This window comes from Eucyclogobius newberryi, unplaced genomic scaffold (assembly GCF_026437365.1).
Source record: "Eucyclogobius newberryi isolate DKJ021-1_F unplaced genomic scaffold, fEucNew1.0.hap1 SCAF_4, whole genome shotgun sequence".
Classification (NCBI taxonomy): Eukaryota; Metazoa; Chordata; class Actinopteri; order Gobiiformes; family Gobiidae; genus Eucyclogobius; species Eucyclogobius newberryi.
In genome coordinates this window covers 31,574,467-31,588,071 of record NW_027316056.1, presented here as the reverse complement: position 1 = coordinate 31,588,071, position 13,605 = coordinate 31,574,467, and the positions used below count along the sequence as shown (strand labels likewise).

The window sequence follows — 13,605 nt, the reverse complement described above, 5'->3', positions numbered from 1 at the left end:
GCTCTTCCTGCTTTTGATCCCGTCTTTGTTCCCCCCCTTCATCCAAACGGCCTCGGGTTAAAACGCAACGAAAGCGGGTCTAGCTTTGCGTCGCGTCGCCTCCCCCTCCCCTTTTTTTTGTTCTGTTCCTACAATCTTTGACTTTCTGTCCTCCGAGCCCGATGATTAATGCCGGGGTCTTAAATTAGGCGTGGGAGGATTTGCCAATGCCGAACACGCACTCGTCGCGGCAGACAAACGCTAATAGTATCTAGCGCTAATCTATGACTGCTTACATGGATGGGTTCTTCCTCGAACGCCGATGTCCGTATAGACTAGCAGTCGGGCCGGACCTGTATCAGATGGCGCGGGGAGTGATCGGGGTTAATGGGCCGTGGGTCGTGGCGTGTAAGCGAGGGTGGGGGGGGGGGACTTTAAATATGGTTCAGGTGACCACAAACGGTCCCGGTGGTAACGCGCAACGATAAAGCTAAAACTGTTGGGCGTTTGCGTCTAGGTTCTGTCGTTTCCCGTCGGAAGATGACAAAGATGATTCAAAAAAGGAGGGTGTAGAGTTCTTAAGGATATGATTTTTTTTTAAAGGTGAAACGGTATTGAGGTTTCGTAGCGCTCGGCTCGTGCGGTTACTGGATGTAGCGCTTTGACAGGAGAAGGTGGAGCGAATGCCATTGATTATCTACCGACAATGGACGGTGCATTCATTATTGAGCAGGGTCGAGGCGTGTGCTCCCAAACCACAAGCCACGAGGTTTCAAAAGTAGCCATTTTTATGATTTCATATTTGACTTAGCCGACCGACAACCGAGAGCGGGCGATATTTTGACGAGAATGAATCTCGATAAGGATTTTCGGGCAATATTTTAACATTTGGCATCAGAAATGTGCTAAGATGTGGCTGTGAATGTCTTGATTGAGGTTCAGGTACTGCACAAAACCTGAATTGACCATAAAACTTACCAGAAATCTGCAAAAATATCACTATATAACATTGATTGGGCGAGATTTTGCAAAAAAAAATGTTTCCAATTAAATTTCAATAATTTTTTTTAATATACTGTATCTCCCACTGCCATCCAGAAAACACAAACAGGCATCGTAGTATACAGTAGTTATTACACAGTACAATGGCCTATTTCTGGGCACCCAAATTCATAATATAGTTGTAATTATAATTTTCTTCTACAACTTGAATTTTTTTGAATGAGTTTCATGGGCGCAATAAATACACAATTTCAAAATACCACACTTGCCTACATACTTATTTTACTTGCTTTTTACAAGTAGCCTATGCATTTTTTGTTTACTAGTTACTGTGTACAAGTAATCTTCTACTTCAAACCCACATATATGTATTCATGGGTTTTAGCTTCCTCTTTTTTGGCCATACTGTATTTTGAGACATTTTGCCCAGTCAAAAGATATAATATTTGTGCTAGATTGTCATCACTCTGAAACCCACGGATCACTACATCCTTAATCACGTTTATGCCACTTGCTGTCTTTTGTCAAGCAACTTAATTCATGAATGAGCAATGAATGAATGAGTATGTTTGTGACGTGTACACTCATTTACGCTCGTTTTACCTTCTCTTCTTCGGCGTGTCCAGGTGACCTTCGAGCAACACAAGGAGAATCTGGCTCGCATGTTCCGCCAGTACCAGCACCAAGAGTCCTCGTCCAGCGTCCACTCCATCTCTCTGGCCAGTCAAAGCTACGATACAGCGGACTATATCAACGGTCCGGATGAAAGGCCTCCGTCCACCGTCATCGAGCTAACCGTGGACGAAACCTCCCCGGAGCCCCCGGATTCAACCCCCGGCCAAACCCACCACAAAGATGCGGAGGACCGGGGACGAACTTCCATAACCGTGTCCAACATTTTGACGAGAGGCGAAGACGACGTCAAGGTGGAGGACGCAGCCGACGCTGAGGTCAAATCCGAAGCTGACGGAGACAAGGAAACATCGGTAACGGACAGCGCTGTCACAGACGAGGAGAAATCGGAAGTCGAGAAAGGTGAGTCGTCGACGTCCATGACGGAGGATTCTTTGAACGAAGCGGAATCCGAGTCGCTGGCGACTTCAGAGCGCCAAGAGGTGAACGAGTCAGAAGGAGCGACGGACGACGGCGGCGAGTCTTCCGCTTGCGACCGAGAACACGCTAGCGAAGACGAGAAAAGCCAGAAAGAAGCCGTAGTCGCTTCAAATGTGGAAGGCCGTGCTGATAAAGACGTCGAGGAAGAGGAGAAGAAAGTAGAAGCAGATAAGGAAGACGTCGAGGAAGAGGAGAAGAAAGTAGAAGCGGATAAAGAAGACGTCGAGGAAGACATCGAGGAAGAGGAGAAGAAAGTAGAAACAGATAAGGAAGACGTCGAGGAAGAGGAGAAAAAAGTAGAAGCAGATAAGGAAGAAGGTGCTGAGGAGAAGGAGGTCTCGGATACGGAAAGTCAGAAGTTGGATTCCCCGCAAGAAGACGTTGCGGAAACGTCCAAAGAAGAAGCCGCGACCGAGCAGTCTTCCTCCTCTGAGCCCACAGCTGAAGAACAGCCGTCCACGAGCGCAGCAGCGCCCTCTACGGGACAGGAGGAAGAACAGGCAAGTCGAGCTTCAGAGGCGGCGGTCACAGAGGAAGCTGCGACCTCCAAAGTGTCTCAAGAGGACCTACCTGCGCCCAGCCCCGTCAAAAAGGAGACCGTAGACTCCACCAGCAAGACCAAAGACATCAAAATAGCCAGACTAGATGTTTCCAACGTTGCCTTAGACACGGAGAGACTGGAACTGAAGGAGACCTCAGCAATAGTATGTACCATTATTTTTGATAATTTTCTTCATATTGAGGGCTTAGAGCCAAAAGTCAAAAGTTTTACGGTTGAATCAATCAAATAAACGTTTTTGGTGAGCTGTGTCCACTGCCAAAATGTTACAAAAAAATGCCCAATCGGAGAGGTATTGACAACAAACTGTTTTAATTTTTAGCTTTTTTCTGTACAAAAAGTGCATCAAATTTATTTACCTTTATTTTAAGTTTTAAAACTATTTAATTATGTATACATATTATTAACGGTTAAACAGTGGAAGTGTCTGTCATTTTTCACTGTGAAATTAAAGGTTTAAGTACAGATTTATTTAAAAAAAAATTCAGTGTACTAATCCATTAATCCAGCTATTATTCTTCTGATTAATTGATTAGTTGCTTGGCTCGCAAAACCATAAAAAAGAAAAAAAGTCATAAAATCCATTTTCTCAGCACATAGCATGGAGTCCGTGTTTTGTAATGTTAACAATTATTTGATTAATACATTTGTTGTTTAGTTTAATTGGTACTATTTGTTGGGATTCATCAATTCATCAAACTTGTTTCAGCCATAGTCATTAAGTTACTTGCACACATTTGATTCTTAGCCCCTGACATGTTTTATTATATTTTATTCTAATATACATTTTTCTTTTGCATTTGCAGAACACAACTCCGAGCCTGCCGTCGGCGGGATTGTCCTCTGAGCAGCCCAGAGACGCCGGCGCGTCGGCCCCTCGCTCCACCATGTTCCGTATCCCAGAGTTCCGCTGGTCCCACATGCATCAGCGCCTCCTCACAGACCTGCTCTTCTCCATTGAGACTGATGTGCAGATGTGGAGGAGGTAGGGTCACAGGAACCACAACTGCTGTAGTTAATTCCAAACCAATCCAGGTATCGCTCTCTTAACTTATGCGATCCTAGTGTCCGAATTATTCACCACAATGAGCTCAGAAGTGCTTTTCACAGCTTTCAGAGGCCAGAGCTAAGGCTAGCATCAAACAATAGCATGCTAACAGCACACATCCTGAGAATAAAGTGCTCTGTAATTAGTTTCAGACAACACAAAGCAGACTTATTTTGATTCTAAGAGCTGCTTTTACAATATATATATATAACTGGGCAAGGAAAATGTGACTTAAATACATGAAAAAATCGAATACATTCCCTTTAAAATCTACTATGAGTGAGTCAAGTTGTTTTACACATGCTGGATAAATGGATGTGATTCAAGTAGTGCACTCAAAAGTAATTTGCCAAAGTAATTCAATGGTCTGTCCCAATATTTAACGTAAATGTGATTGTTGCCAGTGTTTAGAGCTTCAGTGTTTTCATGATTTTTACCACGCACACGTTATGTAGAAAATATCGCGCTGCCGACCAACAATCACCTCATTTCTGTCACACTTTCAGCGTTTTAATATTTGCCCCGCTGTTTACGTAGCTAATACTAAAACACGGTGTCTGAATGTTGCTAAGCCTGTGCATTTCACCTGTTTCTGTTTTCTCCCCCTTCAGTCATTCCACAAAGACTGTCCTGGACTTTGTGAACAGCAGCGAGAACGTGGTGTTTGTACACAACAGCGTACACCTCATTTCCCAGGTGGTGGACAACCTCATCATGGCCTGCGGCGGCATTCTACCCCTGCTCTCCGCCGCCACCTCCTCCTCGGTGAGTATCCTGTTTATTTCTGTGCGTGTTTGTGTGTGTTTGTGCGAGAGAGTAAGCTAGTCTCATCCGCATGTACGCTATCCATCCACGTTGACCTTTCCCAATCGCATTACGTACAGTTAGCCGCCTTGCTAACATTGTTACGTGGTTTCCCTGACCCCATTGACTGTGACTCGCTCTGACATAATTCTTTAGTCCTGACATTGACCCGTTGTCTCGGCGTGCAGACTGAATTCATGTTCCCAGAAGTAACATCGAGCCGTATAGATTTAAGGATGGAAATACTGCTGTAAAGCCCCGCGCACGACATCATAAATACATTGCTACAAACCCGTTTTGATAAGATAAGAGAATATTCGCCGTTTTGTACATCTGCGTCCTATTTGTTCCCTAGCACGAGCTGGAGAACATCGAGCCGTCCCAAGGCCTGACGCTGGAGGCTTCCGTCACCTACCTCCAGCGCCTCATCAATCTTGTGGACGTCCTGGTCTTTGCCAGCTCTCTGAACTTCACAGAGATAGAAGCTGAGAAGAACATGTCCTCCGGGGGCATCCTCCGCCAGTGCCTGCGACTCGGTAACTCTGCATTTTATATATAGCTTTTAAAACCCAACTTTTGTCTCCCAACTGCCACGCCCTCATTTGGTAATGGAATAATCTGCAAATAGGTGTGATATCAGAATCAGAAAAGGTTTGTTGCCAACTTCGGGGGACAAAATCACAGGCTATGAACTGATGATTCGGTGCAACATACAACAATGAACAGTGATAAAAGCAAGAAATATCAAATAAAATAAGGCATGCGTTAAAGAAAAACAATTTAAATCTACTATAAGATAAACATACACTTGTGTAATGTACAGTTACATTTGCAGATGTTTACAGTGTGTTATGTGCAAGTTTATACACTGCTGCTTTAAATCCACACATAAATGAAGGTTGCTAAGTACCCCAAGTCCTAGACAAATATAAATAAATGAGATAACCCTAAAATGTAATATTTTTAGGGCTGTAGGTCGTAAGTCGTTTAGAATCTAAGAATTCAGGATTGGGTTTATTTAGCCTTTTTATAAAATACCTAGTATACGTTACTAGTACCTTTCTGTATAAATAGTTGATTTTGAAATCCTTTGCTTGTTACTGCGGTTTGGATCATAAATATACTTTATTGTTTTGAGCTCTTTTTGCTGCGTCACTCTTATTTTTGTTGACTCTACAGCCATATTTTGTACTTTTTTCCCCACAGAGCAGGTCGATCTAACAAGTCAAATCAAACTGGACGATGGCGAAGCATTTAGAAGGGATCAATGCCAGTTTTTCCTTTCTTTCTTGTCTTATTTTTTCATTGACAAACATGAAACGGAGAGAGAACGACACGAATAAACAATGGGACAAATTAAATGACGTACCGCATACATTTCCTTACACATTTTTCACAATTTTTGCCATGCTCGCATCTAGTTTTCACTGAATTTCAGCCATAGCTTACGTTTATGCCATCACAAGCAATTTCTATTTTCTAAGCTTCACGCCTCTAGCTTTGATTTTTCCACACAAAATTGCTTTAATTTTTTCCCCAACGTGCTCAGTTTGGCTTCCTTCACGTTCAGCAGTCGTCTCCCCACTTATTCGTTTTTTACCAAAGCCATTCGCAGTCATTGATCCACCTCTACCTCCAGCCTTTCCCCACTTCCGCTTCCCCCTCTCCTTCTCCCTCCTCGTCCCCCTCCGCTCTTATCTTGTTATTCTAACCCCATGCGCGGCGGCAACACTTGAAAATGGCCGCTATCGTGATGCGGTGAGTTCTCCACAACGGCCTTGGCTCTACCGTAGCCCCCGGCGTCTGTTGTAGGCTATTAACTTTTCTCCGACTGCATCAAAAGCCGCGCCTCGCCTCGGCTGAATAAAAGATACACGGCTACATTATTCATTCGCGCGCGGCGAGCTGCTTGCAAACGGAATACGGCGGTACACGCGCTCGCAGTATTTTCTCATTTAAATAATAACCGTACCTCAATTATGAAGCTCCATTGCGAACTGCTTGTAAAATATGAGTTTAATTATGGTTATTATTGCTCAAATTACCTTGAAAAACATGCATCCTTACCGTGAGCGGGCTTGCCTCGACACAGACCTGACTCCTAACCAAGAAATATTGTAAGCTTTTGCGTTGCATCCAACCCTAATGGGCTGTAAACAATGATATGTTTAGTTATGGAAGACGCTGACGCCGTAATGCCAATACCGTTGCGACGTTCAAAGGTTCAAAGCGAGTTTTCCGTCTTTGCTTTGGATACGGAAGTGTATGAATAACACGTCGGGCAAAATTCAACACGGAACGGTTCGTCTAGGCTCTAAATATTTGACCGTGTTGTTGTGGAAGGCAATGCCGCAGCTCTACAAGTCCCAGTTTAGAAAGCAGCTGTTATGAAATGAATATTTGATGAGGTTTGCGCTCCCCATAGCAGGCATCTAATCTGATTTAGCGAGACTGTAACAAGGTTTTAGCGTCTGAAGCCCTCCCGTCCCTCCCCTCCCGTCCCTCCTGTCCCTCCCGTCCCTCCCGTCCCTCCCGTCCCTCCCGTCCCTCGCCGTTCCGTTGTTGTTGTGTTTTTTTATAAATGGCTGTATGAAAAAGTAGTCCTAATGGAAAAAGCGAACCCATTTCCAGACAGAATAATTCCCTCCTCGGTAATCTAAATGGTTCAGAGTTAGCATTTGTCAGTTGTCAAGTACACAACGGTTGCGCGTGGGGTGGGGGGGTGGAGTGGTAGGGGAGGGGCACGGGCACCTACACCGCACATTAAATTAGAAAGGGAGCCAGTTTTGTAGGCCACCTGAAGTTGAGATATATTTTTAGCGGTTATGGGGACGTATCTTGTTGCCCAGTCAGCGTTTGCACGGCGGCGGTGTCGTTTGTTAAGGTGGATGTGATGCAGGAGCGCCGGCTGCACTGCGACCTTGGCGTGGGGCAGAGGTGGGGCAGGGGCGGCTGAACGATGGGGCTGGAGTTGGCCGGTGCGCTGACCTTGTCACGACCTGAGCTTTGTCACCGCCGCTGGTCTCTGTCGGCGAAGGGATGATGCTGCGCCCGCATTCACTTTTAGTCCTTCAACACTGTCGTCTTGAAATGTGCTCAAGTCATTCAAACGTATATGATTTATAGACTTTTGATCAGGTATATTGTGTTCTGATCCGCATATGTTTAAGTAAACCTGTTTATTTTGGCAGTTTTCCTTATGAGAGCTCACAAAACGGTGTCTCACAGCACGATGGGCTTATTAAAGGCCTTAAAGTGCCTATGACAGGTTTATACGATGATCTAATTTAGATTTTATTTGGTGTATTTGTACCTGTTGTACATATACATTATATTTTTACACCAATTGAGTGTGTATTTGTGGAGAAAAAATTGAAAAATCTGTAGAAAATGACAGGGAGGGGGGATGGTGACGCGTGCCTGCCCTTATGACGCGGTCTTGCCCCACCCCCCGTCAGTTTGGAGATTCGAGGAAAGGAGATAGTCTGTAATATAGGTAAAAACTGCGGGAATCAATATGATATTACCTGCGCATTCTTAAAGGTATTTTATCGAATGCAGCAAATGTTTTACTTCCTTGTTTGCTTTTTGCAGTGTGTGCCATGGCCGTGCGGAATTGTTTAGAGTGTCAACAGGCGAGCGTAAAGCAGAACAAGGAGGCCGCCGCTCGAGCAGCCACCGTCCTGGGAACGTCCAAGTCTGCAACTGCACAGGTGAAACAGCTCTAATGTATAGGCTATATTAGATATTATTATATCATTCTTTTAGCATGTGTGCAGCGTCATGAAATCAAACTTTACAAACCATAAAGTAAAGTTAACGCCGCACGAGAAACCGCATTTTACATTTAGGTTGCCTATTTTAGATTACCGTTTTTTCTGGACTATAAGTCGCCCCGGACTATAAGTAGAAGAAAAAAACATAATATAAGTCGCACTGGAGTATGAAATGCGGTTGCAAGTGTGAAAATGACAAATAATATCGCTCCGGAGTATAAGTATATAAGGTTAAATTCACATCCCGGCCAAGGTGCGACTTACGGTAAATAGTCAGTGTCAGTTATCGTTTTTGCAGTCGTTGCTTCCATTGCAACCAGAATAATCACGACAATCGATTTTGAGCTACGATTTGTCACATCTGGACCAAACTGTGGTCGATGAGAGGACGGCCTTCTCGTCGTCCTTCATTCCGACTGCGCGCTGTATCTATAGATCTGAAAACTCACTAACGCAGACCCTTTCGCCAGTGGCCTTTTGATTTGATACAGTGACTTCCAGTAAGAGTCCCGCCGCTCTTCCCTGAACCGGGTACTAAAGCTCATTCATAATGTAGCGGCTCTATAGAAAAGCCATTATGTTAAGGACAGCGTCTCCAGAGGAATCGCTCTCCCCCCGCGCCCCGGAACCTCAGCCCCTCGGATTAATAAAGCCGGTGTGGGTAAAGGGCCACGCTCGCCGGTCGACACGGAGCGCTAACGGTTTTGATTTTATTCATGAATGCAGAGTCCGGTGGACGCTGTGACGGGGGGAATGTCGCCCATCAGAGACCTGGACAGGCTGCTGCAGGACATGGACATTAATCGCCTCCGCGCTGTGGTCTTCAGAGATGTTGTGAGTGCGGCGCTAAATACACTGCGTTCTGGATGGTCGAGCGCGGCAGCGGGCTCGGTGCTCGGGCGGTCGTTTTCTTTAAAAAGTCACCACTTTGAAAGTCGTGGCAGGAGGCGTGACGCTGGGATGGCCAGGAAAAGCCCTTAATACATTAAATGTATATAAATGAATACAATTTTATACATCTTAATTTAGTTATTTTTTTACCCTTTATTTTCTAAACATGAACCAACAAAAACATACATAAACCAAACTCACCAATGCAAAAAGAGAAAGAAGAAAAAATAAATATATAGAAAATGTATAAATTGATAATAATATTAATAGTAAAAAAATATATGAATAATAATAATACTAACTAAATTAATACAAAATAAATTAATACAAAATAAATAAATACAAAATAAATAAACACAACATGAATAAACACAACATGAATAAATACAACATGAATAAATACAACATGAATAAATACAACATGAATAAATACAACATGAATAAATACAACATGAATAAATACAACATGAATAAATACAACATGAATAAATACAAAATAAATAAATACAACATAAATAAATACAACATAAATAAATACAACAAAAATAGATAAATACAACATAAATAAATATAAAATAAATAACTTCCACAGTGTTTCATTAAACGTATTTATCTTTTGTGCTTTAATAGCTTTAAAAGTGTTTTATCGCTAAAAAAATATAGCTTGAAAAACAAGCGTTTTTACCCACAGCCTCTCCGCAGAGCTGACCTGTAACTCTCCATTTTGTCTTCATTTATACACAGGAAAAGACTAATAAAACTGTTAAACAGGCCAGACTCGGGTAAAAGCATTTCAAGCAGGTCCTGTTCTGCAGCAACATACATGACTCTACAAAGTGTTTTAATGCTGAACGTTGGTATCCAGGAATGGGAAATATTCCAGGACTTTTCACCATCAATGTGTTACTATTATTTTAAATTAATATCCTCATTCTACTTACATGTATTACCTTTATAATGCCATCGGTTGCATAACCTGGATGTATAGCGCTTCTTGTCATGGTAGATACAGTCATTGCGATGCACATAGTTTAGTGTATCCCGTTTGTTCCAGGAGGACAGTAAGCAGGCTCAGTTCCTGGCTCTAGCCGTGGTGTACTTCATCTCGGTGCTGATGGTGTCAAAGTACCGCGACATCCTGGAGCCCCACAATGACAAGAAGGGCCCCCAGAGGTCTCAGTCTGCGAGGAGCACAGGTACTCGGCAGGGGCGCGACTCCCTGATAAATATTTACTGTCTGTGAGGGAGACGGGGCTGTGTTTTTCTCTGTTCCTAACCGTCCTTCCACATCGCTGTACAAAGGGAAAATATTTAGTGAGATTTAAAGTTGACTTATTCAAATTACAATTGCTAAAATTACAGCACTAATACCAATTGAATAAACAGAACGTACAAAAGAAGTGGGATATGTTCAAACTCTTTGATTGGTTATGTTCTTTCAAATTATTATCTGGCATTAAAATGTGTTTCTAAGTCTGTTAAAACACAACATTTGATCAATACTTAAAATAAAAAGTATCAAATGAAAAATATAGACAAATCGAAGTCTATAAAACATGTTTATCCATTTCATCATCTTGCTATTTTGCCATACGTCTTGCTGTATTATTAAAATTATTACCGTATTTTCTGGACTATAAGTCGCACCGGAGTATACGTCGCACCAGCCAAAAAATAAGTAATATCACATATAAGTCGCTCCGGAGTATAAGTATAAATATAAGTACAAGTGCTCCCCGGTCAAAACTATGAAAAAAGGTGTGACGTTATTTATTTTGTCCTATTATATTTTTCTTCAATTGTTATTTATGTTCATTATTTTTCCATTTATATGTTTACGTATATATATATATATAGCATACTTTTCTGTTTCTAAGAGCACACATCTTGACTGGATATTAATAATTTCCACACGTGTCTGTTCATTACCCACCAGACAGTGGCGCTGTGGCGGGCGGCGCCGAAGTGGAAAACGGCGTCTCCCTGCGCAGATACGACTCCGGCATCGGCGACGACCACGCCTCGGCCGCGGCCAGCGAGGCGGAGCTGTCCGGCGCGGCCCACGGCCCGGACGCCGTCTCCGAGGCCCTGTCCACCCTGTCCTCGGAGGTCAAGCCCGCCGCGGCGCCCGACTCAAAGGGCAAGAACGTGAAGGACATCCTGCGCAGCCTGGTGAGCGCGGCAGCCGACGACCTCACGGTGGACCCCAGTCTGCTGCCCCCGACCTTTTTAGGAGTGGGAGACGTGGCCCGGGACTCGATGCAATTCAAGTCCTTCGACAGGTGAGAGGACGTTTTAGATCCGTGCTGAAAGATGTGTAGATGATATGGATATGATTGGATTTCAGTTCAAGAAGATGTGTCGCAGTAACTGGCATCATTTTGAAATCACATGTACAAAACTGACTGAGAACAAAAAGTATTTTAGCTCCAAACTTTCTTGTGAGCCCCAGAGATAGTCACATGATAAGTTTGCTTTTTGATTTGTGAATGGTGAAAACTGTGCACATATTAATTAACGTATACATTATTTTAGTGCTAAGGTTTGTTCTGAATTAGATATAAATGTACCGTATTTTCCGGACAATAAGTCGCACCAGCCAAAAAATGCCTAATAGAGAAGAAAAAAACATACAAGTTGCACTTGAGTATGAAATGCGGTTGCAGATGTGAAAATAAAAAATATCACATATAAGTTCCTCCGGAGTATATAAGTATAAATATAAGTATAAGTCGCATCCCGGCCAAAACTATTAAAAAAGGTGCAACTTATAGTCCAGAAAATACGGTATATAACTCAATTACATTAGTCAAAGAGCATGGTACGTTAGTATGTGTTTCCCTTTTGAGAACAATCTAGCTGAACGACAGCTTTATCAGGGTTTGTCAGCACCACTCGCGTGTGTTCTCAGGCGTTTTGTTTCTAAAACGAGTTGTTCACACATGCTGCGGGGGATGTTTGAGAGTCAAACTTGGAAGACGTCTCAGCTGGGTATACCCCGGGGTGAGCTCAGCAAATACTGAAAAAAACATTCAGCTTTGGAAAAGTGTTATCTCTCAGACTTGTTTTATGCTCGTTTCTGATGCAGCTTCCCAGGCGCACTGGCACAAAAGCCTCAGATCATGAACGTCAATAGATTTGCTTTGCCGTTCTGTATCAACACACAAACTATTCTTTTTGTGCCTTGTGGAGCCAGTTTGCTCACTAGTAATACATGCATTCATGCTTCTATGCTTACTATGTCCTGTTTATTAACTTACAGAACACATATAATGCAAAATAAACCTTTTTGAGCTTTCAAGTGTGGAAAGCTAGCTTTTGTTTATTTCCCCTTGATAATTGCCTTTGCTGCGTGTAGATGGAGCTCTAACACAAACCCGGATGATATAAAAGTAATGTGCGCTTTCAGTAGATACATTCATTTAAGTTTTAAAATGAGAAGCTAAAGTATAGTAAGTCAAGAGCACTTTTGAGGCCAATAAGATAAGATAAGATAAGATATTCCTTTATTGTCCCACATGGGGAAATTTCATTGGTGCAACGCAGGTAGATACAGAGGTAGATACAGAAGAACAGATCACTAATAGGAAGTCTGAAAAACACTTTCAGTAGAAGATCTCCTATAAATAAATAAAAACTCTCATAGACAAATAAATAAATAAATAAATACCATTGCATGTGATCCCGACAGTAATTGCACATGAATATGTGTCTCGACAGCACATAGATTGCACATGAATTTCACAGTAATTGCACATGAATTGCACATGAATTCCAACAGCAATTGCACATATGACAGAATTGCACATCAGTATTAGGTTAGGTCAGTATTGCGACGGGATAACGTGACGATCTCCGGGTAAGACGACTGTTCTCCGCAGTTTCATGAGTTCCTCCTTTGTGGAAACGCGGTACGGCGCCGGCCGGGGGGGCGGGGCCGGAGCCGGGGGGGCGGGGCCGGAGCCGGGGGGGCGGGGCCGGAGCCGGGGGGGCGGGGCCGGAGCCGGGGGGGCGGGGCCGGAGCCGGGGGACTCAGAGCCAAGACACATCGCAACGACACGACGAAAACACTCAATCCAGCCGAACAAAGTCAAAACAAGTTAATTTAAAGCGATTCCAGTGCGTGTCCCGATCGTTCGTGAAGTTCCTCTTTCATATAAACGTGTACATAAACGTGTACCGACGACACGCCGTACTTTAGCGCGGCCGGAGGGCGCGGGGGGGGGGGGGGGGGCTGGTGGGCTCGCTCGGAGCTAGCTCACGTCACAACAACACAACGAACGCAACGAAAAACGCTCAAATCCAGCCGAAAAAAGTCAAAAACAGTTGAATTAAAAAACTATTCCAGCGCGTGTCCCTATCGTACAGTAAAATAGAAAAAATATACTAACTATATTTACAAAATATAGGAGATAAAGCACAATAAGTGTGAG

The 13,605-nt window shown here is 43.3% G+C and overlaps 1 protein-coding gene across 6 annotated transcripts in view; it reads left to right on the top strand.

Moving 5' to 3' along the window:
- Positions 1 to 13,605, top strand: part of lrba (LPS-responsive vesicle trafficking, beach and anchor containing) — a 282,434-nt gene that overhangs the window by 58,257 nt on the left and 210,572 nt on the right. For 5 of the 6 annotated variants that reach the window (XM_072463065.1, XM_072463066.1, XM_072463063.1 and 2 more), the window contains exons 22-30: positions 1,608 to 2,231; positions 2,364 to 2,798; positions 3,460 to 3,638; positions 4,313 to 4,466; positions 4,861 to 5,041; positions 8,100 to 8,218; positions 9,008 to 9,115; positions 10,227 to 10,368; positions 11,109 to 11,454. In XM_072463065.1, the coding sequence (XP_072319166.1) occupies positions 1,608 to 2,231; positions 2,364 to 2,798; positions 3,460 to 3,638; positions 4,313 to 4,466; positions 4,861 to 5,041; positions 8,100 to 8,218; positions 9,008 to 9,115; positions 10,227 to 10,368; positions 11,109 to 11,454 (2,288 nt within the window). The remainder of the gene's footprint in view (positions 1 to 1,607; positions 2,232 to 2,363; positions 2,799 to 3,459; positions 3,639 to 4,312; positions 4,467 to 4,860; positions 5,042 to 8,099; positions 8,219 to 9,007; positions 9,116 to 10,226; positions 10,369 to 11,108; positions 11,455 to 13,605) is intronic. The other variant, XM_072463061.1, reaches the window with a different exon arrangement.